This window comes from Oculina patagonica, chromosome 9, assembly GCF_052425735.1.
Source record: "Oculina patagonica isolate OP01 chromosome 9, crgOcupat, whole genome shotgun sequence".
In the NCBI taxonomy this organism is placed as follows: Eukaryota; Metazoa; Cnidaria; class Anthozoa; order Scleractinia; family Oculinidae; genus Oculina; species Oculina patagonica.
In genome coordinates this window covers 31,893,536-31,920,280 of record NC_135766.1, presented here as the reverse complement: position 1 = coordinate 31,920,280, position 26,745 = coordinate 31,893,536, and the positions used below count along the sequence as shown (strand labels likewise).

Genomic DNA, 26,745 nt, shown 5'->3' with positions numbered 1-26,745 from the left:
TTTGTTTCTCATTCACTTTAATTTTAGTTGTTTTCATCGTTCTGGCGTCGAAACCGAATAATCGTACTCAAAATAGCCATGTACTCTCGTCTGAATTGCCTGTTCGTGGCGCCATATATGAAGGGGTTGATTGTGCTGCTTAAATAGCCCAAGAACCCGTATGTAAGGTACGCCTGTCGCGGTAAAGTTTGTTCCCCGCGCGCGGCGTCAATGTTATCCATGACACAGATAGGAAGCCAACAACATGAAAAGCCGACCATTACTGCTGCTAATGTCTTGGTCACTTTCGCTTCCTCCACATTTGCTCCGGGTTGCTGGTTGTTATTCTCGTGTGAGAAAACTTGGTTTGATCTGGACACTGTGTAAAACACTTTGGAGTAGCAGAATGTGATAATTATCAAGGGGGTTGCGACATAAACGCACTCAATGAAGACGGTGTAAGGAATGTTGCTTTCAAATGTGTACAAACACTCCGCTTTACCAGGCTGGAATTCAAATCTGCCGTTCTTGAAGAACAATGGAGGCACAGATCCAACGAGAGCCAAGCACCACACAACGGCAATATACATCAGAGTTTTTTGTCTATTAAACAACGCGATGTACTTTGCTGGTTTCACAACGCAGAAATATCGGCTAACTGCAATTAATCCCATGGTACCCATAGAAACCATTCCAAACGTCAATGCTCCAAAACCGTGAAATCGACAAAAGCTCTCACCAAACAACCACTGACCGTGGAACAGAGTCGCTACTGAAAAAGGCATACAGCAGGTCGACATTAGAATATCGCTTACACCAAGCGCTACTACAAACATGTTGGGAAGCGTTCGAAGCCTCTGGTTTCTGTACACGGCGTAACAAGTGAGGAGATTGCCAAATAAAGCTACAACATTGATTATTGCTAACAAAACTGTTTCAGTCCAAACTAGAGTCTCAGTTCTTGCAGCAAGCTCGATAGAAAGTGATTCCTTCATGATTTTCATTAATCACGGAAGATGCGAACGTGTCGTGCTTCTTCGTTTTAGAGAAATATAAAATAATACTCGTTTGGACCTTTTTAGTTGTTTTAGCTACGGAAGTTATGTGTGATTAGCCAATAGGGTTATTATTTGATTTATGTGTCCCAGCAGATTGTCGGCAACACCTGCCCTGTAGCGTTATTGACTTGTTATTTTTGAAAGTGTTCCAAAGCTTTTTTTAAAGAAAATACCTAGCTATACCTGTTAGCAGCACCCACACTGCAACAGGACTGACAAAAATTACCTGCGCGTTTTGGCTTGGATCGCATATTAATGGTATAGTGGTTCAAATATTAGTAACCTCTATTACTCTCTCTCAAAATTATTTTAACGGTAATTTAGGCTGGCAAGGGATGTCAGTTTGTTGACATAAACTGTTTACATTTGACAAATATGCGGCATACAACCGATGCACAGAAGAATTATTATTAATATTGCTAAGAGTAATTGTTTAAACTTTAAAAGGGGGCTGTGAAAAGCGCATTTAGAAATGAGCGAGAGATATGGGAAGAAATTTTAGAGAACGATTGAAAAGATTTATAGAGACTGAGGCATATCAGTAAAAGTATCGTCGCTGCTACATTTTAGAGAAAAAAACAATTAAAAAAAATAATTCCTTTGTTATAAATTTCTTTACTAGTGCGGAAATTACCGTCATCCTACTAAAACAACAGCCTTTTACTTCTGTTGTTTCAATGCGATCTTCTAAAAGGATAATTTATTACCCAGTAAATAATATCATCACGTTTTTAGGCTTATTAGGTTTCTTATCAACATCTTTGTTCTCAGTACAGTTTCCATACATTATTAAGCATACTGGCGATGAGAATAAACGAAATCATCAGCAACAGAACATTTTCATAAAAATTACTTTCAAATAGTCAGATCTACAAGAGACTTCGTACACAAGATGCAGACTCTTTTAACTATCACTGAGAGAAATGTACTTGATACGTACCTTAATAAATCGAGCATTGTTGTTGCGATAGATATCTTCCCACTTGCGAGAAGTAGTACACTTAATTACGTGTTTGATTTGTGTAGTTGCATTTCATTTCAAAAGCTGTATAGAAAGTTACACCTATTTGAAAATGGCACTTAGCGATTCAAATGTTATTGCGGCAAAGTTTTGTTGCCTGACACGGAGCAGGGAAGGCGCAGTGGCGAAAGCGCTCGCCCTCCCACCAATGTGGCTCGGGTTCGATTCCGGCAGGTACCATATGTGGGTTGAGTTTGTTGTTGGTTCTCGTCCTTGCTCCGAGGGTTTTTCTCCGGGTTCTCCGATTTTCCTCCCTCCACAAAAACCAACACTTCCAAATTCCAATTCGATCTGGAATCAGCAGGATCAAGAAAAGCCACTTAGTGGAAGATCCCACTGTAAATTCCCATTATTATTTTCATTATTCCCATTATTCTTTGACATTTGTTGTGATTATCTTTAATCACTGCTCGATGTATTTTTTTTTTTTAGCATCTGGGTGGTGATTTTGAAAATAAAAATTCACTTGGAATCCAATTTTCAATTTTTGCCAAACTACAACGATTACGAGATATTCAATTTTGAAGAACTGTGCTCAATAATCAAAACGCCAAATTCTCCTTTAACGGATAAATGCTCTTACGGATGTTTTTCAAACGAGATTCGCAACAAGAATAACGGTTGTGCTTTGCAGACAAAGAGCAGAAGACTATTGTAAGCATCGGAAAATAACACCGAATTGCGTCTTGCGAGGTTACGAACTGCGAAGTTAGTCCATGAGGCTTAGCGTGCCAACATACATCACGCTTAGTCACGCTCGTTCAAAAATCACACTTGAAAGTTCCGTAACACGCACGACGCACGACGCACGAAACACGACGCACGCACCTACGCACGCACGCACGACCGACCTATCCATCCACCCACCCACGCCAATTAGCAATCTCTCTTTTTATTAAGGTGTAAGTATTGAGCAAAACGCCAATCAATAAAACGGTAAAACGTGCTTTTGAAGACGTTAAAAACCAAAGAACCGGCGGCTTTCAGTATTTGTAAAAAAATTAAATAAATAAAATTGCTAATAAAGAGGAATGGTCGTTAGGTAATTGAATGTCCCAATCCTCAAAGAATTGCCCCATTTTTCCTAAAATAGAGATATTGATTGATCAGAATACATGTAGAAATATTTATCTTCAATGTGTTCTTTTTTTATTTTGGAGCATTTACATGTATTTTTTTCTGTATTTAATTGCATGAATTAAATACCCTAGCACACACACCCTTGCACTGCAACTAAATAATTGATTAGAAGTAGGTAAACACGGGTGCATTCTGTTTTAAATATAACATGCTCCCAAGAGAAAGCTATACTCATTTCTGCCTTTCATCTACTGCACGCAGGAGGAACCCGGAATATAAGGTTTGAATGTCTTGTTTTAGCTATGGATTCTTATCGTTAAAGCTATAATGACACTTTGCACGCTTGAAGTTGTGGAATGGCATTTTTTTCAAGAACATTCAGGGAAAAAATTCGTCCTTATGAATTTGTTCCGTGCTTTCGAAGTAAACTAATTTCTAAAACAGTTTCCATAATTTCCGTTTTAAATATGAAGAAAAAAGCCATTTCAAAAATGAAACTTTAAAAAACAATTCAAAGCGAAAGGAGGATGTTGATTTCGACTGCCAGTTCAGTTAATTTAGTAAAGGTTAACCTTGGGGACAAAAACATTTCGAAGAATGTTATCCTCGCGATCTATTGCTTCGTTGGGCAGTACCAGAATATTTTCAACTCCTGTGTGTGTGCGAAAAAAAAAAGGAAATACAAAACGTTTACTCAAGAAAAACTAAGAAATGCCAACATTCTAAAGTAAAGCATATTTCACATGGATATTCAAACAGTGGTAATTCCTAAAAGCCATTTGCAAGGTTTGAACAAAATTTAACAGTCAACCAACTTTAGATATTTCGACATTTTTGCTCTCCTAGGCCCGTGGCTTGTTTCAAACTAATACTTACGGAATTTTAAATTCAGCCTTCTACCTGCAGGGCCATCAAGAGCCAAAAATAGTTAAAGACAAATTGAAAGGCGCTAAGGAAAACTTTCGAGATAGGACAAGCGTTTTCAGTGGATAAGGTAGCGAAATTTTATTAGCCTTTTCACGTCTCAAATGAAACCCGTTAACTAAAGAGGAACCACATTTATACGACCGCTTCAGGCACAATCCTCAAAATAAGGTCCAACTATTTTTAATTTTTGAAACTTATTTGGTGTTCTTGCTTTATCCTTTCCAAAAAATTGTTTTCAATGCTGAACAGTTGTGCACACCTGAATATGGCGAATTCTATTTTTTTTTGTAAGATCGGGTTGGTTGAAACCATCGAACCTAAAGCAATCTTTGAAAATTTAGCAACCTTCGTGTGTCACTTGAGCTATTTTAAACTGACAGAAATTGTGAACTCCTTTATATTGCGTCAGCAGTAAGCTAACAACATATCGGTACGTGACGATGCAAACCACAAAAACTGACAGTAATTGTGAACTCCTTTAAATTGCGTCGGCGGTAAGCTAACAACATATCGGTACGTGACGATGCAAACCACACAAAAAAAAAATAATAATAAAATAAAATAAAATGGATTTTCTAAATGAACCTAGTTATTTTTCAAAGGACAATCGAAAGGGACCCAGGTTTTATTAAATTGCAGAATAACAGGTTACAGGCAGTTCCCATGCTAAAACAAATCGGAATTTCGCAAAACAGGCTTCGATTACCAACGTTTTTGGTTAATATAATTAACACAACAGATAAGTTTAAAAATGCGACAAATTCAAGTTGAACTTATTATGGTTGTAAGATTAATAAAAAACGTGAAATGGCAACGTTCGAGCTTGAATATTGGTAACAATGAAATTAAAAAAGAAGCAGTTTGTTATAGGATGGTGGCATTAGCCTTTTGTTCGGCCTTGTTAATATTCAATACTTTTAATATTAAGGTATTCTCAAGAATGCTTCACAGATATAACTTGGCAAATAAAAAGCACTTCTGCTGAACAAATTCTAAAATTTAGGTTTTTAGAAATTTCTTTCTATACCGTCCTGCAAACTAAATTTATCACCACAGGAACTTATATAAGCAAAATTTAACTTGTGTTCTTGTTGAAGTTCCTTAAAAACGCCATTAATAATTGATAAGATATTGATAACTGCTTTTAACTTGTGTCAACAGTAAGTTCGGTGCAAACAGTGACAAAAGTTGCTTATCAGTGGACGAAGCAAGAACTGTTAAGAAGTATTTTCCCTCTACTAGCTCCTGTTTTCAACTAAAGGATAACTCAATTTTTTTTTAAGTTTTAAGTGAAGCATGAAGTTAATATAGATAGAAAATCACACTTAAACAGAAGAAATTGAATTCGTTATATTTGGCATTCTCAATTCCCTTTTTTTTTTCATTTTTGTTGTTTATTTTCTCTTTATTATAACGTCATAAAATGACTAAGTTATTCCAAAGTAAACAGAAACGTGTGCTCGGAGGGTTTTAAAAGATTGCAATAAATTTCGTACCGACTTATGATATTGAGGTCCGGATTAGTGTGATACGTTTACTTTCCGTGTGCAACGCTTGTATGTAATGCATACATACTCACACACACACACGCACACACACAAATATATTTTCCTTATTCTCTTTGTTCTGTAATCTTGAAACCCAACATGTAATTCCTTTGAACAAGAAGGAACATAAACTTAAGCCTGCCTTGGGAATATAATATTCAGTTGGTAAAGGTATAAAATTAACAGGTAATTAAGATTGTGCCAACAAAATACGTTTAAATTCTCGATTTATGAGAGATTTCCAAATTAATTAAAAAATGGCCGGACGGTTTTTTGTAGAGAAAGGAGAATCGAAAAATGTGTAGACTTTGGGTTCGAGGACTGCAGGGACTGAGTAGGTTAATTAAAAGTCCCTGCCTGCGTTGAAAAAAAAAAAATGAATTTCCTGCCCACCTGTCTCTGAGAAACAAATAAAATTAATTAGTCCGAAAACATAGTTGTTATTTTCTTAGTTTCGTATGGACTTAAAACTCCAGCCTATTGCCAACATTCTACCCCTTCAAATTTTTAAACATTGAAAGTAAAAACATTATATCATGCGTCTGTACTATCACATGTATTCATTTTTACAGATTTGTGCGACCTTTTTTATCATCGAACACAGTTACTTGGAAATATATGAACACTTGTTATTTGGAAATATTTTTCGTTCAAGAGTGGACCTCACATTTTTCGGCCTTGCAATCTAATTTCGACTTCTTAACAAATGCTACTCGAACATAAAATTCTCCTTTCTCTCTTTAAGCGTGTAGATCAATAATATTTGACAGGTAATTGTCAAATGCTTTTAACTTGTGTCAATAATGGTCGAATATTTACTAGACAAATGACGCAAGCTGAAGGCAATGTTTATCAGCATTTTCATAGCCTTCAGCAGAAGGAAAATCGCACTTTTTTATTATCGGTTCTGGCGCAATTACTCCGTAACAACGTCAGTACACCTTCATAAAAAATAATAAAACATTGAAACATATATACAGCAAAGCATAATAATTAAAATAACCAATTTGTTATTTTATCGTTCCTGTTGTCTTCCTTTTCGAACAGATCGAGTTGGCAAGCGGTATTGAATTATTGCGAAATTAACAAAAACCTATACAATTAAGATGAAGTATTCAACATGACACGAGCATGAGACAAATAAAAATTTTGAGTCCCCGACGGGAATCGAACCCATGGCCTCCCAGACACCGATTGGGCGCTCTAACCAACTGAGCTACGAGAGACTCGTTGTAAGCTGGGCCATTTTACTAAAAATGGCCCAGTCTCTCGTAGCTCAGTTGGTTAGAGCGCCCAACCGGTATCCATGGGTTCGATTCCCGTCGAGGACTCAGAATTTTTTTCTTTGTCCCATGCTCGAGTCATGTTGAACACTTCATCTTGATTATTTATTACCGAGCTTAAAATTTACCATCTTTGATATTTACGACAAACTTGATGAATTCGACATTGCTGATCCTACCAGTATGCAGGACGCGTGTCACTTATCAACCTAGTAAAATGGCCCAGCTCACAACGAGTCTCTCGTAGCTCAGTTGGTTAGAGCGCCCAACCGGTATCTGGGAGGCCATGGGTTCGATTTCCGTCGGGGACTCAGAATTTTTCTTTGTCCCATGCTCGTGTTATTTACTAAAAACCTATATATTGAGGTTTTCAAGAGTAAATTGAAATGTGGAGGCTTGGCATATTTTGTTTTGCTTTTCCGTACACTGAATAAAAAGGAAAATCTCGCTATCCGAAACTTTAATTTTACCGGAACGTCTATAATTTCATAATCGATTACTTCAAAAATATCCAATCCAACATTTCGACAATTCCAGTAACGCTTTTAAATACGGTGTCACCTTGTCAGGTAAAGTCGGCGGAAAAATGTTTGTTATTAATAAAAAGCATAGTATAAGGAAAGAATCGAGGAAGTTTCATTGGCGACGAGTTCACTTCGCTCGATCGACAGCAGCAGCAAGGCAGAAAGCAATAGAGACCTCCCAAGAAAGGTTCGAAGCCCAGCGACAGAGGCTAGTGGCAGCAAAGCGTGGGACGACTGGCTTGAAGAAAGTGAACAAGAGTTCAGATATGTTAAGACTACGGAACCACTTGATAAGCTTAAGAAAGATTCGCTCATCATTTATGGCGGGAAAAAATCGATCGCCTGGAGAAAAGCTTGCAAAAACCCGAGAAATGGCGGTAACGACTACGGAAAGCTTAGAAAAAAGTTGAATGAATACTTAGAGCCCAAGAAGAATAAATAACACTCAAAAATGTATTCCCCAAAATTAGACCGGCACAATGATCGCGTATGCTGCACGTTTAAAAGAGAAATCCATCGACTGCGAGTTCGAAACAAACTGCGACTGACGAATCTTGGAACATCTAATAATTATCCAAGCAGCACAACAACCAACCACCTTGCTGCCGACACGAATTATTATAATTCCAAATCATTAAGTGTCAGTGTGTATCAATTTTCTCCTTTTTGTTTTTCCACATTTTTCTAACTTGGGCGATTTACAAGACTTTATATGTCACCATTATCTAATTTTATGTTAACATTTACGCTGCTATTTCAACAAGACAGTAGACGAGAATGCTTACAATAATGAAACAGGGATATTTCCTTCGTACTACCAAATTTTTAGAGCTTACTCCAACGCAACAATACATTTATTAAATATTTTATAATTACAAACCTACGAGAGCATCTACCTACTGAACAATTGCAAATTTTACCACTTAGCCTAACCCAGCTAAGTTGTAATAATGTCGTGTGTCATATTAGCGTTCTTTTTCACCATTTTATCCAAAGGTGTACTACGTGAAAGTCAGAGTCAGTAAAAATGGCCCTTACACAGTACGTCTACGTCATAGCTGTATTTGTGCTATGCCAGCATGAGTTTGTTAAATCATCTGTCAATAAAGTCACACATTCTATTTCGGGCATGAAGCTACGGCGAAACATCTACAAGAGGATCTTGGGAGCACCAATGGGCGATGTGTGCTTACTAGAATGTTATCGTGACATCAGATGCCAAAGCTTTAATTACGTCATTTCTCAAAACATGTGCGAATTGAACATCCGGACCAAGGAAGCCAGACCTGAAGATTTCGTTCCCGATTCTGACAGATATTATTTTGAACGAGACTGGAATAGAGGTAAATTAATGTGAATAGAACAAAAATTATACGATCGTACACCGTCTAATCCGTTTAATTATCATGGTGTTTGCAATTTATTGGGTTTAGTGTTATATTGTTATTCCACGGTTTTTTGTAGAATATTGTATAACTTATTTTATTAAATGGCTACCTTATTATAGTAGATGGTTTGTATAAATGCCAAGGGAAATGTACGAATTTGGACACAAAGTGCATGAAATGCGTTCTTATTGCATTGATTGCCCATGTAAACAAATCAATGATGGCAACTGTAGAAATAACTAAAATTTTGGTGACTGTTTACACAAAAACGCTCACTAAGTGACTTGTTTTTCACGCTACGTGCTTTTGTAATAAATTTTAGTACTTTCTCGTATGGTTATGTTCCGTTTAACCTTTATTGTAAATTATTCTTTTCTACGTGTTGTTCTTACCTTCTCAAGCACTTCAAAGATCAGTCTTGTTTACATAATTTTCTTTACCATTTCCCAGTTCACCTCGGTTCTATTCCGGACCTTCCCGCGGAATCTTGCCAAGAAATCAAGGGGAGTGAAGGAGAATGGGCGGTCAGTGAAAAGTACTGGCTTTATTTTGCTGAGATTGCGAAGACTGTACTTGCGTACTGTAACATGAAGACAGAGGGTAAGTATTGAGAATAAAGACGATACAAACTTTAGTATATACTAGTACATTCTCGTCCCCAGAGTCACTAGTCCCTCTTAGCCGGCTGAGCCTGGGACATGAGGAATAAGTGGCTCTGGAGACATAATAATTGGCTTGATTTTCATCAAAGGACAATTAAATTTGGCAAATCAAATCAACAGTTTTATAATGCCTTTGTTGTAAGGGATTTCACTACAGTTGATTTGACTGGTTAGACTTAAATTTAAATAAATTTGAATTTAAATTCCTGTGCCCTGAGAGTCACGTGTTCCTTGCCCCTTGGCTCAGCCGGCTAACACGGACAAGCGGCTCAGGAACGAGAATAGTATTTTCCTGCGTTTGACTGTGGAATTAGCAGGAAAATATGCTCTCGTCGGTATCTTATGTTTGGTTAGGCATGTGCGCTGGTATGTGGTTAATTAGTATAATTTCCAGAGGTGAATTCAATTCTGATTGGTCGAGAAGCTCGGAGTATGGCGCCATATTCACCGCGCTAGGCGGTGAATATTGCATCTGAAGGTTTGGCTACTAAGCCATGCCACGTTTGCCATCTAGGCCAGTGAACATGGCGGCATTTGCTGAATGAAATTTTCTCTCATTTAAAAGAAATCACTCCAAATCCTGGTTATTTAAAACACTGGGAATTTTGAAAATTTACTACCAAGGCTTTTGGACCGAAAATATTTTCAAGAGATGGTTTTCAAGGCATTAGAATTGATCGTAAACATGGTGGTTTTGGACATCGCACACGGCCGTGTACTCAGTCAGATCGACTGTCAAAACATTATTTAGTTCTCTTCTCACTGGAGCTAGTAATTTTGAGAGGATTCACACAATTGCTTAGGAGTCACCAACGATTAAACAAAGGTACCGGATATCTATCTTTTTCGTAGTGTTTGTTTTGTTCCGTTTTATTGCTAAAATTGAGTGTAAATTATGATTACAATCGATGAATTAAACTGGTACACGTATGCAAGCGAGCACTTGTGTTTGTTATCTTTGTGTTTTCTATTGTTATTTTGCAGTTTTTGATATTCACCTCTGAAAATTATACTAAAAAATATTCGCCTCAGGCTCAGTGATTATTGTTGATATCCCCTCGACTTCGTCTCGGGGAATTCCTCCCCTCGGCGAATAATTATTAATTAGCCGGAGTATTTTTTCGGGTGTGATGAATAGGTCTTTCATCTCGGTCTCGCTTTCTCAGCGTTCGGGTTGTTAGCAAAATGAACAAGGACGAACTCGTCGAGTTGCTAGCGAAATCTCAAGAAGCGATTTTGGAGCGCGTTGATTCGAAGTTACAAGACCTTAAGAGATCTATTTCTGAAGACCAGGAAGATTGTGTACGATACGTGGTAAAAAAGGTCAAAGAAGATCATTCCATCAAGTGGAAGAAAGTTGGTAACAAGAAGCATTTTAAATTTAACGAATCTGTGGAAGCCAAGATTGATTCAGCTATCGCCGCTGTTGATAAGAAGAAGTTAGACAAGGTGAAGAAAGAGCTGGAAGAAGGTAAGAAGCTTTTGTCTGATCGTCAAAAATTGATTAAGCTTGCCGATCGATCGGAGTGTGGTTGGGCCACGGTTTCGGCCTATGTGACGGATGATTTAGCGGATTCTCCTGATGATGAACGGCGAATTTCTAAAGCTGAGAAGTCAGCGAAGAAGGCCCTTGAATCTAAAAGAGAGAAATCGCGTGCTAAATCAGGTTCTACAAATTACAAGTCTTATCATGCTTCTCTTTCTTTTGTTTCTGATTCACGCCGCGGAACCGACGACGCTTTCAAGTCCTTTCGTCAGCCCTTTCAGTTTCGACAAGCCGCTTTTCTGCCCAGAGCTCAGCAGTTCAGGAGAGGAACTTGCTTCGCTTGTGGATCAGAAGGTCATTGGAGGAACAACTGCCCCAATATCACTCCTTCTACAAGATCAGATAAGTCAACCAAGTGATGCTTTTGATTTTGAAAAATCGTCAGAGCCTGGTATGTTTAAGGTTGGTTCCCTCAAGAAACACGTTGAATTTTGGTCGAATTCCATTCGCGCTTCCGACTTTATCATTAACACGATTGTTGAAGGCTACAGAATTCCTTTCATTGATTTGCCTGAGAATTTTGTTATTCCTAATTGATCTTCGGCTTTCAAGTTTAGAGATTTTGTTGATGAAGCCATTTCAGAGTTAATCGAGCGTGGTTGTGTTTCTGAAGTTGATTATCCGCCCACTTTTATCAACCCGTTGCACGTGGTTCAGCAGTCCAGTGGGAAATGCAGGCTTATTTTGGATCTTTCGTATTTAAACAAATTTGTTTGGAAGCAGTCCGTTCGGTACGAAGATATTCGCACTGTGTTTGATTTGTTCCAGTCTGGTTATTTTTTCTTTACCTTTGATCTGAAATCTGGTTATCATCACGTCGAAATTTTTCCTGATCATCGCCAGTATCTAGGTTTTTCTTGGTGTTTTGATTCTGCTATCAAATACTTTGTTTTCAATGTTTTGCCTTTTGGCTTGTCTTCGGCTCCGTACATATTCACTAAGTTAGTGCGTTCGCTCGTTAATTTTTGGCGCGGACTTGGGCGTCGCGTTGTAACTTTCCTGGATGACGGTATTGGCGGGAGCCCCGAGTTCGCTGGTTGCCAGGAGCTTAGTCGTTTATGCCACTCTGATTTGGTCTCCGCCGGTTTTTTTGTGAATCTTCAAAAATCAGTTTGGGAGCCCTCGCAGGTCGGTGCCTGGCTTGGGTTCCATCTAGATTTCAGTCTTAATATCATCTCCGTTCCTCTTCCAAAGATAACGAAACTTAAGGAAAGCATTTCACATATTCTCGCGCAACGTCTTGTTAACGCTAAGGATCTAGCTAGCATTGCCGGTCAGCTGAATTCTGTGTTTTTGGCCATTGGGAACATTGTGCGTTTAATGTCCCGCTCAATGTACGCTCAGATTTCAGTTCAGAGTTCCTGGTTTTCAACTTTTTCTCTGGAGCACTCGGTCGTGGAGGAACTAGTTTTTTGGCAGTCCAATTTGGATCATCTCAATGGCCGTCGTATCTGGTTTAAATCCAGTGCAGTCAGAGTCGCATATTCGGATGCGAGTGACACCGGGTATGGTGGTTATATTGTTGAGCTTGGGCCCCAGGTGGCCGCTCAAGGTGTTTGGTCGGCCGATTTAGCAAAGGAAAGTTCTACTATGCGCGAGATTGTAGCCGTTAGGAAAGTTTTGCATTCTTTTGCGCCTAAGCTTGCGGGGTTATGTGTGAAGTGGCACACGGACAACCAGAATGTTGCGCGTATTATTGACGTCGGTAGCAGGAAGTCTAGTTTGCAAGTGGAAGCTAAGCGCATTTTTGAGATTTGCGTTCTTAATGGGATCTCTATCGAACCTGAATGGGTGCCTAGATCCAGTAATGAACAGGCGGATTATTTAAGTCGTATAGTTGACATTGATGATTGGTTTGTTAGTCCTCGCATTTTTCGCCTTTTAGACTTGAAATGGGGATCTCATTCTATTGATCGTTTTGCTGATGAGCATAACCATTTGTTGCCTAGATTTGATTCTAGGTTTTGGAACCCTCTCTGCGAAGCTATGGACACTTTTACCAGGTCGTGGAGCTTCGATAACAACTGGCTTTGTCCGCCACCTCACCTTGTGCCGAGGGCCCTGAAACACATGAGGTCTTGCTGCGCACGAGGTTCTTTGGTCGTCCCGCTATGACGTTCTGCTCCCTTTTGGCCTCTCCTGACTTCGGACGGCGTTCATCTGGCGCATTTTGTCGAGGATTGGGTGGACCTTCCCCCTTTGAAGTCTACTTTCTGCATTGGTCGCCACAGCTCTGGTGTTTTTGGCAGAGAGGATCTTAACTTTAGGGTTTTGGCTATTCGTATTAATTTCAGATCTGCGCGATTTTTTAATGCTGGGTTTTGCACTAGCGATCAAGGTTGGTGTTCTCGATGTTCGTCTGCATCAGTTTGGTACGTTGTTCTTTATTTTTTGATTTTTCGGGGGTTGGGTGGTGGTTTCTCTGTTGTCTTTTAGTTGATGTTTAATGCCAGTGGGTGGCTTACATTTGTTAGCATTTCTTGCTTCAGTCAGTGTATGGCTGTCGGATGTCTGATGCCAGTGGGTGGCCTCTCAGTAGCCAGTGGGTGGCTTACGCAACTTATTTTGTTGCATCTTTTATAGCCAGTGGGTGGCTTGTGCGTAGCCAGTGGGTGGCTTTCGCTGATTTTATTTGATTTATCTATGCCAGTGGGTGGCTTGTGCGTAGCCAGTGGGTGGCTTTTGCGTTTTCATTAACATGATAACTTTTATCTATTCCGCCAGTGGGTGGCTTCGTTTAGTTTTAGTTAGTGGGTGCTTTTGTTTTGCCTATTGTTTCCCCGTTCTCGTTCTCTCGGATTGGACAGCGCTTGGCTTGAAGCGAGCCACACCCAAGGGTTGTGTGTGTTTTGTGTTTGGTCAAACTGAGATTTACAGGAGAGTAGTATTTTCCTGCGTTTGACTGTGGAATTAGCAGGAAAATATGCTCTCGTCGGTATCTTATGTTTGGTTAGGCATGTGCGCTGGTATGTGGTTAATTAGCCGGAGTATTTATATTCGGGTGTGATGAATAGGTCTTTTATCTTGGTCTCGCTTTCTCAGCCTTCGGGTATTTTTTTTTTTGTCGTTTGTTTGTTTTGTTTTTGGTTTAGTTTGGTCATTCTCTTGTGTGTATTTTCTTTTTCTTATCTTATTTTACAGATGTTTTAAACTCTTCTATGTGGACGGACCTTTAGGCAGCTGCTCCCCAGGATGATGATGTTTTATCTTCTCTTGCGAATTCTCTTCCTGACGTGGCTTTGGCTGGTAGAGCTCCTAGTACCTCGTCTAAGTATTCATCCACCTATTTAAGATGGAAGTCTTGGGCGCGAGAGCATGGCTTGTGTGCTTTTCCTGCATCTCCTTTTCACTTTGCTCTTTATTTGCGTCATTTGATGACTGAGGCGAAGACAGCGTCCCCCGTGGAGTCAGCGGTTCATAGCATTGCTTGGATTCATCAGTTGGGTGGCGAGCCCTCTCCTACGGAGCATCCGTTGGTAAAGAGTATTCTTGCTGGTTTGCAGCGTTTGTTGGCCCACCACACAAGCAAGAAGGAGCCAATCACTGTCTCTCAGTTGGAACAATTAGTTAGCTGCGCGGCCGATGCGATGGCCTCTTTGTATAACATTCGTTCTGTTGTAATTTGTTTGCTAGCCTTTGCTGCATTTCTTCGTTTTGATGAGCTTGCTAAGTTAGTTCGTTCTGATGTTGAGATCAAGAGTGACATGTTACAATTATTTATTGAATCTAGTAAGACGGATCAGTTCAGGGATAGAGCTTGGGTTGTTGTAGCTTCATCTGGTAAAGTAACTTGTCCTGTAGCTTTGATGAGACGTTATTTAGACAGGGCGAAGCTTTCTGATGACAGCCCTCTTTTTTGTCAGTTATCAAAAACCAAGTTTAGTTATAAACCTAGGTCGAAAGGTTTAAGTTATACTAGATTAAGGGAATTAGTGTTAGAAGCTTTTAAAGACATTGTGCCGGACATTTCCGCCATTGGTACGCATAGCCTCAGGAGTGGCGGGGCTACTGCTGCCGCTAATGCTGGTATTCCAGATCGTCTCTTTAAGCGTCATGGCCGCTGATCTAGTGATTCGGCTAAAGATGGTTATGTAAAAGACTCTTTGTCTTCTCGCTTGGCAGTTTCTAAGGCCTTAGGTCTTTAGTTTTTTCTATTTCGTTGTATCATGTATTATTCTATCCCGTTAGTTGGTCTTGCCCGGGGGACCGTTGAATATGGGGTACAGCTGGCCTGGGGTTTTCCTCCTAGGAGCAAGTGGACGTACGGGGAGGTTTTTCACCCAGCTGTTGTTCCACAACCCCATTTCAGTTATATCGCGTTTGAGTGTTTTGTACTGCCTATAACTTGGTTTATTTTGTAGTTTACGTTTACGTTATTCTGTACTCTTTAGAAATAAACCGAACGCTTGGCTTGAAGCGAGCCACACCCAAGGGTTGTGTGTGTTTTGTGTTTGGTCAAACTGAGATTTATAGGAGAGTGCTACTAGTACTCTTTTGTAAGCAGAACATAGATTGAACTCCCGAGAGCCGCATAAATGATCGTAAGCAGCTAATAAAGCATGCTTATAAGAGAACGATGGGACGAATTGGGTAAGAGATACATGTATTAAACTTACAAACTTGTATTCTAAAAGTCGAGGACAAAACTGACCTTCCGTCCATTGACAACAACATGATCACTTTCTCGAAGTTTGGGTTGAATCTTTTCCAACGTGCACAAAGGTCATAAAACGGCCAACAAGCCCATGAAAGAAAATCAGAGAAAAGAGCAAAGAACACAACAATACCAAAATGAAATAAAAAACAAAATGCTTAACCTTCTGTATTGTATTCTTATTTTTTCTGCCACAGTCTATAAGGGTCTCCAAGGGTCAAATTAAACTCACCTTTACAGCTAGTATCACCGGTTTTTTTACAAAACGTAGATAATTAGTAATTCTAAAATGAGTTCTGGAAGCTGAATTAGTTACCGCAAATTGTACTTTTTAATGTATACAATATCTAATATATTTTTCTTTTATAGCTTACTGTATAACATTATTTTTACTATGATTTTGGTCTTTGTTTAGACGTTGATGAATGCAGCGCATCCGAGGCCTTTTGTGACGTCAACGCCAAATGTAAGAATACCCTGGGCTCTTACCGCTGTTTGTGTAACCCAGGATTTTCTGGAGACGGAAAAACTTGCAGTGGTATGTTGAATGTTTATTTATACTAAATTCACCGGTACCCATTTATACACCTCAGTGAAGAGAGGCACAATGAGAGAAAAGTTCTTTGCACAAGAACACAACACCGTGACAAGGACCTGCTGGGTTGAATCCGGACCACTTGTTCAATAGAACAGCGCGCTAACAAACAGATTACTGTCGTCACTTCAACCAAACCTATTATTGCGACAAAATAGGAAGCTACATGCGAACCACATTGCTATATATAGTCTATTCGATCCTTTAAAATTCATTGAATCAGATTGGTTTTGAAACTGTTAATTGTCTATTCGATGCTATTCACCTGCCTACCTGCCCACCTACCTACCTACCTACCTACCTACCTACCTACCTATCTACCTACCTACCTGCCTGCCTGCCTGCCTGCCTGCCTGCCTGCCTGCCTGCCTGCCTGCCTGCCTGCCTGCCTACCTACCTACCTACTTACTTACTTAACTACCTACACACTTACCAAAACATTTTACGGGGAGCTGACTACAAAACCAACCAATTAATTTAGCTCCCAAGCTCGCGCTCCAAGTCTTCGAATCTAACGTTCCAATTTGTAAAATAAATATGGTAAAAAGAAATGCGTACAAAAAATATCAGCGAAATAAATATTCTATTCTATTCGAAGAATCACCGTACGTAATTGTTTATTTTAACAGATGTGGATGAGTGCTTGGGTTCATTTTCCTGTCATGCTCAAGCCCGGTGTGTAAATGTTCCTGGTTCCTACAATTGTAGATGTTTGCATGGCTATGTAGGAGACGGCAAAACGACCTGTAATCCACGTAAGTCACACGAAATCTAAAATCAAATTGATTGTTATCACTAGACACTCATGACACTCATTACTATGATCAAAATATGATCAAAATAGCGGTTAAAATGTTTAAATCATAGTCAAAAAGGTGTCAGGATGTTTAAATGTTTCAGTATGAAATTCAACATGTAAACGTCGTCTAAGTTAATATTATTAACTTTATTTCGAAATGGTATCTTATTAAAATCCATATTTAGCTGTTGTAAATATTTCACTTTTCTATGACCAGGCCCCAGTTGCTCAAGAGGTGAACAATGCTATCCACCGGACGTATCACTATAACACACTATAAAGTGGATAGTCTGGTTTGTTTTGCTAACACCTATCCATTTAAAAGTGATTTTTCCGATGGGTAACGTTATCCACATATTTAACAACTGGAGCCAGATTTAGATGTCAACGTTTTTAAAACACATAACACTAAGGGGGCCTGGGGGGAGACAATTTTTCCCTTTTTTTCTTTGTTTGTTTGTGTTTTATTCTTTGCCCTAACTCTTAAGTGTGAGAGGAGTGGAAGGGCAGGATGATATTTAAAATGTGTAACAAACGAAAGGACTGGAAGTAACCAGACAAACCTCAAGGACCAGATTGAAGGCGTTTTTTATTAAAAAACAAAAACAAAAACAAATACCATATCCCTTTTTTGGCGACATTCTAGCGTTTGAGTTTCGAGAAGAGGAGCGAATCAGTCATTCATTGGGATAGCAACCACGATACAATAAAGACAAGTACGAGAGTGTGGATGGAGCTAACACTGACAATACTCTTCATTCGTGACACTTGTCATAGTACTGACAGAATCTTTGCGCTCGCTAGAGTTATGCTAAGATTTGATAAACAAAACAACCATGTTCTTTTAGGAATAAAGATCTGGCATAAAACGTCAATGACACAATACTTTATTGTTCTCTTTTTTTTTCACCAGTATATTTCAACACATGTCTTAATTCCAGAGTGTAAAGATAGCAAAGGGATTTTCTCCTCCCCCTTCTCCTCACTTGCGCGCGCCATTCCAACTTTCGCCTCATATTATTCTTCAATGAAAGTCTTTTCTAGTATTTTAAATCTAATTATTGCTGCAATTGTCAATTGTCAGTTTTAGTAATGTAGTATTTTTTCACTGGTTTCCTAGCGTTTAGTGCTGTCTTCACAAATCTCGGTGCGAGTGGAAAATATGGTCCAACATCACTTGGTAGTCACTACACAGGTCAAGATCATGACGGTCAAGTAACACTGTCTAATGGTATTCACCATTGGACTGTACCGTATACTGGTAATTACAGGATAGAAGCATTAGGAGCAGCAGGGGGGTATGATACAGGCAGTAACAGTACTCAGTACCGAGGAAGAGGAGCAAGAATGATTGGAACATTCAGTTTATCCAAAGGAGAAATCATTAAAATACTCGTTGGTCAAGAAGGAGGAATCAACACCAGGTCATCATCTTCTGGAGGAGGCGGTGGTACATTTGTAGTACGAGGGAGTAGCACGCCTTTGTTAATAGCTGGAGGCGGTGGAGGTGTGGAAACTCCACGTTCAAGACATACAGGATGTGATGCCAGCACGAGTTCAACAGGGAATCCTGGGTACAGATCATGGTCAGGGGGGAGCAATGGACATGGCGCACAGACCGCTGATAGTAGTAATTCAGGTGGGTGAAAATCAGTTCAAGTTAACATAATGTTTTTATTATCAAGGCATTATTTTAATTAATTGACAAATAATAAATTCCTGTTTGCCGTGCGTCTGTTCAGTTATAGATCACAGTTGACGTCAAAATGTGGTAAGAAAAAAAAGTGGTAACTGATGTTCTTACAATAACAGAACATAATATAAGTCTTCAGAAAACTTCAATGATAAAGCAATGCCATTACCGTTGAGCTAGAGTTGTTTTCATTTCACGATAAGTTAAAGTTTTGCGTAATCACGAAACATTAATTTAACCAACTAATTTACAGAATAATTGAAAATTAAATTTTTAAACTCTGTAAGATTAAACCTTAGTTAGCGTTCAACCGACATTCATGGATTTCCAGTGGCGTTGTCAGACTACTCGATCGACATCGGGCTAAAACTTACAACTTTTGATAATTTTTGAATCAGTCACTGTCTACTTCACGCTTGTTTAGCCCAGTTAAATGTCTCGAAAGGTGAACGATATTTGGCAAATTGTTGTTTAGTGGATTGTTGTGGCTCCGCGAGTTTTAAAAAACTTGTCGACAACACCGAGTTTGACTGTCAGCTCTGATCACGCGCGCGATTCACGCCACGCATGCGCAGTTACGTAATCTTTACATCTGTACTCTTAAGATGACAGGCATTAACCAATCACAACGCGTGCAGTAGTTTCGTTGTTGTATATTAATACATATTTAGAAGGCCTAGTATGTTTATAATAAATGGGGCAGCTGATGCGGCGTTTATCCTGTATGTATTAAAAGGCATATTAACATGGCCGTTATTATACTATTCTGAAGAACTTTAAAAAAATTAATTTGTCACTTTATATACGGGATATCTTTGAATATTTTTGCTGTCATGTTTGACCGTACAAAAGCAACCGTAGCAGGAGAATGAATACTGACCCCAAAATTACAATAAAAAAGGCTGTCCACCAATAAAATAAAATTGCTGTCCACCTTGAAGGTATGCTTTTTTGCTGGTTCATATTTTATTGAAAAGTAATTGTTTAACTATTTTGTTTGCCATCTTGAAAATGTTTTTTTAACACCATTTGAACTAGAAGTGAGGTTTGATTTGGGTCTCCTAATAAAAACCTCACCCGTAGTAGACGTAGGATGGTTTCACAATCTGCACATCTTTGGGGAGAATACCTTATATCATATATTACTTAAATATTTAATCATAAATTTAAAAAAAATTAAATAGTAAACGTAGTAGTAATTATAAAACGTTCATTTTAGGTGGTGGTGGTGGAGGTTTTCAGTCAAATGGAAGAAGTTCAACGCAGTTTGGTGGCACCATGGGATATGGCGGAGAAGGCGGTAGAGGATTTCTTCAGGGAGGAGTGGGTGGAAGAGCCAGGGGCAACAATGCTGTCGGAGGATTTGGCGGTGGTGGTGGTGCTTATGGTAGCGGAGGAGGTGCTGGAGGCGGAGGAGGGTACTCTGGTGGAAGCAGTGGAGATAATGAGAATGACTCCTGTGGAGGAGGGGGAGGGTCTTATAATGTTGGAACAAATCAGCAAAATGAATGCTGTTATAAAACAGCTGGTCATGGTCAGGTCACCATTACATTACTGTAAAAGTATTGATTGTTTACCTTTAAGGTACTAATTGTTACTTGCAAAAAAAAAAAAAATTAAGTCCAATGTAGAGTTTTTAATCTTTCTCTTTTTCGTGTCGGTGCCCTTGTCAGTTAACTTAAAGGCCGTGGCAATCGAGAACACCTTGCTGCAGACACAGATGTTCCCCTGTTTGCCCACAAAATTTGTATCTGAGACACAAAAATGTTTCTCATGTTTGCTTAGAAACCTTTTCTGTCCACAACAAATGTTTCCTTGTTCTCTGCATGAAAAAAAAAAAAAAAAAAAAAAACACTTCTTGTGTGTCTTGCTAATTTGCTCGACCAGGAAACATCACAAGCAACGATGCGCCCGCAATAATGTGAATTCGTTTGCCACGGCCTTTAAAGTTAAGAAGAAAGACTGGCGTGGCTGACTAACATTCAATTAACATCGTTTCTGTGACTTATCTCTATTTGATGATTATATGACCTTTGAAATCATTTCCATTTAAACATTTTGTTATGCAAGTGGCCACAACTTACTAGTTTATACTCCGTCAAAAGTTGTAAAGCTTCCTATCTTTCATTACTTTAAAACACCTTTACATATTTTTAAACTGTCACATGTTATCCTCTTCAGTCACATTTGACCAACACTTTTAGTGAACGCATGGTTTATTAGGGTTCTGTTCCTTCACGGGAGAATGTCGATTCAAAGAAGAATGATTTGATTTAAAACACCGTTTATGATAAGCGATCAAAAGCTTGGATTGCGATTATTTTAATGTACCAGGAAAGCGTTCATTTCGTTTTTTCAGGGTTCCACTGATTTATTTTAGTTCGATGTGGGGTGTAAGGGGTGGGGGTGGGGGGTTCGGAGGGACTCGTCTCCTCGGCAACCGTTTCGTGTTGTTCGAGTCGTCACGTAGAAAATGAGGACATGTCTGACATTGTTCCTATGAGACCAGGCACAACCCATGTTAGCAGCGTTTGTAACTAAATTTAAAGGATATACATAATTTAATTTAGAGGGGAGGAGGCACTCCTTATACAGGAAGGCTCCGTCCAAAAAGGTAGTTTTTTCAGGTCGGAAGTACACAAAAGGGTATGGATGTTACCAGTTGAAGTATGGGGAAGGGTAGGGGAAAATGAAGATTCATCTGAAAGCTAAAGAATTCCTCACGTGAAATGTTTAGAGGAGGGATGCAGTATTTCTACTTCAGGTATGTGAAAGAGATGCAATTTACCTCGGGGCGGAGCCTCCCCGTGTAAAACTTTGTTTAAATTTGGCAGCCTCTTCGCCCGGTCGTTTATTCCGTTTATATTGCTACATTACAAAGCGAGACACTGTTGCCACAATTTATCATTTTTCGATTGTTTTCTAAAACAAGTGATTAATTAACGAGCCACCAAATGCAAATGCAGTCTATCAGCTTATAATAATGGCGAATAAATATTGCGTATTCATTACCCTTATTTGTTAGCAACCCGTCTGTTGCTATTACGTTAAACGAAGTTCAGGCGGATAAGAGTTGTTTACCCACGCTTTTTGGAGGTAACAGAGTGTGAGCTTAAAATGAACTTTTTTTTTGTTGTACGCTTTTTTAATAATATAAAACGTTTTTTAGCTGTAAGCAGAAACAACATAAACTCTTCAACCTCGCAGCTAATTTATTATTCAAGAAATTCGAGCGATGATCGACGCGACCCGAACATGCAGACAAATTATCCTGCGACGTACTTAGTTTGCTTAGATACATCTGAAGTCTTGCAAATCGCCGGTCCCTGACCACAGTTCCTCTAGCTGAAAAATCAGTTTTGTCGACAGTTTCTTGAATAATAAAATAATCATCCTTTTAATCTTGAGGAATATCGTCTGATTTTAGCCCCTGGGAGGGGGGAGGGGGGGGGGTCGGGATTTCAACTGACGGGGACGATCGAATGGGGGCAAAAATAAAGACCCACAAAAATCCTTATGGCTTCCAACAAATCCTCAAAAAAAATCTCGATAAAAAATTACCCCTAAAAAAAAACATGCAGAATTTCTGACCCTGAATTTTCCAGAAAGGGGGAATGATATAACGCGAAGAAAAACATTAGAAACATGTTTGTTTCACTTTGTTTGCAGAATGTTCCTACCCAAAAAAATCCAAGGATCGAAATTTCCAAACCCCCAAAAATCCTTCGATCATCCCCGTCACTTGAAATCCCGAGTACCCCCCTGGGATTTTAGCTTAGACGGTCAACGGCCTCGTCTGCTAAGTATGTGACGATTTCGCAGGATAATTAATCGTTTATTTTCTTGCATTTTTTAAAAGTAGCAGCCCGTTTACACCTAAACATAAACTATTTATTTTAGTAAACATAGTTTAGATCTGCCTTGTACATAAAAGCTGTTTAGTACTAATTTTAATTTGTATAAATGGTGTAACAAGACTTAGGTTGAGTTTTATTAACTGGATATTATAAGTCTTTGCAACATTGTAGCTGATACTGGAAACTTAGTGTGCGGCTATCAATAAAAAAACAATGTTCTCCAGTATATCATTCGCTTGTTTTGTTTTTGTAGCAGAAATAACAAAAATAACGAACTAACGAATTTATATATACCCGGCGTCCACTTTTTGCAGAGTGTAGGGAACAAGTTAAATTTTAACAAAGCAAGACAGTGAAGACGAATCATGCTGAATATAATTTCAAGGGAATCGGATATCTCCAAAACAGCTGCCCATAATGGCTTGAGTTTTCAATCCAGGCCATAAGTGGGTTTTGAGTGCATTGTAACATGTATATCCTTGCCTTCAAGCAGGAATCCCCCATTTGGAGATTCATCAATTAGGCATTTTGAAAACTTTCATCTCCCACTTTGACATTTGAACGGGATTTGGGTGAAAGAAAAAGCCGTGACTGACTGGAACGTGTTCACTGATATCTACCCATAAGCCCTCATTGCATGCCGCGTTAGTTACAGCTCAATCTTGACAGTTGTGGTTTTCAAAAAGCTACTTCAACTGTTGTATGGACAACAAATGGTACGAAAACTAACAGGTATGAGTAAGCATTCATCCGCGTATCTGATTGGTTTGTTTGTTTTTATTGTTCGCTGATAGAGCACCGGTGTGCTTGCCTTTTTTAAAGGGAATATTATTCTTGATTTGGCTTATAATACAGTTTTGAGCCGCAATACGTTAGAGTGTGTAAGAAACAATTAGACTACTCGCCCTCGTTTTTTAAGAGCGATAGTCAACTCGGCTGCGTCTCGATGACTATTCGTTCATTGAAAACCAAGGACTTGTAGTCTGATTTGTTAAAAGGGCTGGTAGAAATCAACACGTATTTTTTTTTCAAATTATAGCTTTGTGACATTGCAATTAATGACTAAAACAGGCAGATTTGGAACCCATCCAAATCAAATTGCAATGAAAAAATTACAAACAAGAAGCCTGAAAAAAGGGAAAAAAGGAAAATTACTACGCAACTCGCAAATCGCATACCGTGTCCGTAGTAGTGGTAAATATCAGATATGATCAATTGAAACTAAATGTAAATGGTCACATGATTTCCTTTACAGTGTGCCCAATCTTAAATCGTTTTCGTTGTTCTGTCGTCGGGGAAGTAATGGTAAAAATGGAGATGGTGATTTAACCCTCGGACGTACAAGCCAACTCACACCCCCACCATCGTACACGGGGGGGGGGGGGGATGGAACCCCTCCCCGGAGTTTTCGTTATATTAAGGCGTAGCGAAATTATTTTGAACTGAGAAGAAAGCCCTTAGCGTACTCTACAAGATGACATAATTTTAATTGGCTGTGACGTCATATGACGTCACGTGACGTCATTAGAGCCGCCATCTTGGATCCGCCATCTTGGATTTCAACATTTTCTTAGAAAGTCAGAAAATAACGGAAATTGATGCAAAATCAAGCCAGAATGCTTACGGAATGTAAAAATAAACACATCTCGCACTTCTGTTTTAAAAAACTGGAAATAATGAGGAAAAATGGTAAAAATGACGATTTTTGGCAAGACCTGCTTGTATTTATGACGTTGCCATGGCAACGTCACACACCACGGACACATGGTTGACATATCAAAATTTCCGCAAAGGATGAATGAACAGCTACTGAAAGTTTCAGCATTGTAGAGTAAATCATTTTTTCAAAATTTGGAAAAAAAACCTTATGGGAGGGTGGCATCCGTCCGAGGGTTAAGAGACATCAATAAAAAAGGGCTGGGTAAGTACGAAAAAAGATGGTAATTGTTTCTTAACAACGTTGATTGACTGGAATTTCCAAACAGACCTACATAACTTTGGAATCTGTATCGAGCATGGTCGCATGGCCACAGGGGTTATCATCTTGAATATGGCTATAGTAATGATGATAATTAAATTTATTTCATCTTGGGTTGATGGGGCTGATAAAGCCCCTAGCAAAACTATGTTAATGTGACTAGAAAATTCCCTCTAATTACACGGTTGCGTAATTAGAAGGGTTATTGCATATAATGTCGAGCGGTGTTGCATTGTTCAGCAATCCCCACATTAACATTCTCAGCTTTTGTGATAGTACCAATCGACAAGTTTAGCTTGGTGTTACACCGACATTAATTAGACCAATTTTAAATCGAGCCTCGTTGAACCAAAACCAAAGTTATCACTCAGGTCAATCGCAAAAAATACATACAATCCTGTGAACCAATATCAAAACTTGAGGCAAATACATTTACCCGCACGAAGCGCGGGCAAACAAGTGTGCGCGAAACAGTTTTGGTTCTACTTCTGATTGGAGGAGAAAAGAAGGTAGATTTTTTTTCAACCAATCACTTAGCGTTCTTATGTAGAACGAAAGCAAATGCGAATTACTTTCGGCGCTCAATAGGCCTTATGCATGTTTACGTCAGACTAGCTTGTTTCACCACCAAGCCTCGCTTTTGAAGTGCAAACATGTAAATTCTAATATATAGATTTAGGCAAGCCTAAAAGCGGCGCTCCCCGGTTATATGCCCTTTACATTTTTTTTAGAATGATTTTTTATTCGTGTTATTATTTTTATATATATTATGTATTGTTTTTCACCATGAACAACAGCACCAAATAAAAGTAAAAAATAGTTGAAAAAGAGGATGATCATCTAGCAGTTTGTGCATAACCTCCCAAAGATATATTAACTCTCAAAGAGAAACTAGAACAAAGATTTAGCGTTGCTCTAGAAAATATCCATACACCCACCATAACTGGTATGTTATAGCTGTATATAGCATACAACTGGAAAGTTTTGCATGTAGCTTGTCCCACCCCCCCCCCCCCCCCCCCTCAAACGGGGGCCCTATTGGAACAGTGACAGTATTATTTCCCGATACTATAAATAACAACAAATAACTAATCTGTGAGACACACCCACAAAACAAAACAGCTGTGTTTAATGTTTTATTATTTAATGACTGAGTTCGGTTTTGGTGAAGTAACAATTTGCCTATGAACAATATATATTTTATCAGTTATTATTGTATTGCAACATGTGAGATTAATTTAGAGATCGATGAACTGTGTATCTCATTATCATGATTACTGTTCTTCACAGTGTGGGCACTGGGAATTAAATGTTTGGGTAGGTAAAGCCTGCTGTTGAGCCAAGTGGCTCATCAGGCTGGAGCGTAACCAGGTTTCTGCAGCATTATTAAGCGGCTAGGAGTATTTCTACTCCCCCTGGATGGGATGCTAGTCCATCGCAGGGTTAACCCCCCCCCCCTCCCCCAGCAGTAAATAAGCCGGTACCCATTTATACACCTGGGTGAAGAGAAGAACTATGAGAGTAAAGTGTCTTGCCTAAGAACGCAACGTAGTGCCCGGGCCAGGTCTCGAACCTGGACCGCTCGATCCGGAGTCCAGCACAATAACCATTAGGTCACCAAACCTCCCACAAATGTTTGGGTAGCCGGATGATTTTTATATTGTGTTGTCAGAGATCCCTTAAGAAATACGTACATGGATGAGCCTTATCTGGCTCTATTTCATTAACTTTAAAATTACACCTGACCACATAAATTGTATTTCACACAGAGTACATAAGTATTAGTTGTACATGCAATGAAGAAATAATATATTCTGATTGTTCATTTATCTCTCTCTCTCTGTGTCTGCAACTCTCTGTGGAAATTCTGCTACTCGTGTTAACCCTGAAAAAGGGAAAATAACAGATACCATTTTGTTGATGATCATTGACAACAAATGAATATTTATAATTTTAATTGAATTTATTCAGAACATTATACAGATACATAAATCAAAGGCTCTATGAGCAAAGTCGTGAATGTGGTATATTATAAACTGATAGCCCAGAATTAGCCAAAATAAATTTTAAATGTCTGCTGACAAACGACAATTTTTGTAATTGTCTATGAAATCTGTTAACGTACGTCATAGTTGAGTCATGTTTAAAATTCTA

General features: G+C 39.0%; 2 protein-coding genes and 1 long non-coding RNA gene across 3 annotated transcripts in view; 1 reads left to right on the top strand and 2 right to left on the bottom strand.

Annotated features, from left to right (window-relative positions):
* Window positions 1–23: 23 nt before the first annotated feature.
* LOC144666733 (melatonin receptor type 1B-B-like) lies at window positions 24–983 on the bottom strand. The gene has a single exon (XM_078528114.1). The coding sequence runs from the start codon at window positions 981–983 to the stop codon at window positions 24–26; it is 960 nt and encodes a 319-aa protein (XP_078384240.1).
* Window positions 984–3,382: 2,399 nt separating this feature from the next.
* Window positions 3,383–21,742, top strand: LOC144664700 (uncharacterized). The gene is made up of 7 exons (XM_078525898.1): window positions 3,383–3,418; window positions 8,416–8,762; window positions 9,258–9,407; window positions 16,085–16,207; window positions 16,894–17,019; window positions 18,184–18,702; window positions 19,976–21,742. The coding sequence occupies exons 2-7, from the start codon at window positions 8,447–8,449 to the stop codon at window positions 20,314–20,316; spliced, it is 1,575 nt and encodes a 524-aa protein (XP_078382024.1). The 5' UTR covers window positions 3,383–3,418; window positions 8,416–8,446; the 3' UTR covers window positions 20,317–21,742.
* A 3,838-nt stretch (window positions 21,743–25,580) lies between these two features.
* LOC144664833 (uncharacterized) overlaps window positions 25,581–26,745 on the bottom strand; it is a 34,694-nt gene continuing 33,529 nt past the window's right edge. Inside the window, exon 3 of the long non-coding RNA XR_013572856.1 lies at window positions 25,581–26,164. This is a non-coding gene — a long non-coding RNA (uncharacterized LOC144664833). The remainder of the gene's footprint in view (window positions 26,165–26,745) is intronic.

What these genes read in the sequence shown, in the direction of transcription:
- LOC144664700 (XM_078525898.1), top strand. Translation starts at nt 8,447, where the DNA reads ATGGCCCTTACACAGTACGTCTACGTCATAGCTGTATTTGTGCTATGC. An exon ending in TGAACGAGACTGGAATAGAG is followed by an intron (nt 8,763 to 9,257) that starts GTAAATTAATGT and finishes ACCATTTCCCAG; the next exon opens with TTCACCTCGGTTCTATTCCG. An exon ending in CAAAACGACCTGTAATCCAC is followed by an intron (nt 17,020 to 18,183) that starts GTAAGTCACACG and finishes CTGGTTTCCTAG; the next exon opens with CGTTTAGTGCTGTCTTCACA.
- LOC144666733 (XM_078528114.1), bottom strand. Translation starts at nt 983, where the DNA reads ATGAAAATCATGAAGGAATCACTTTCTATCGAGCTTGCTGCAAGAACT.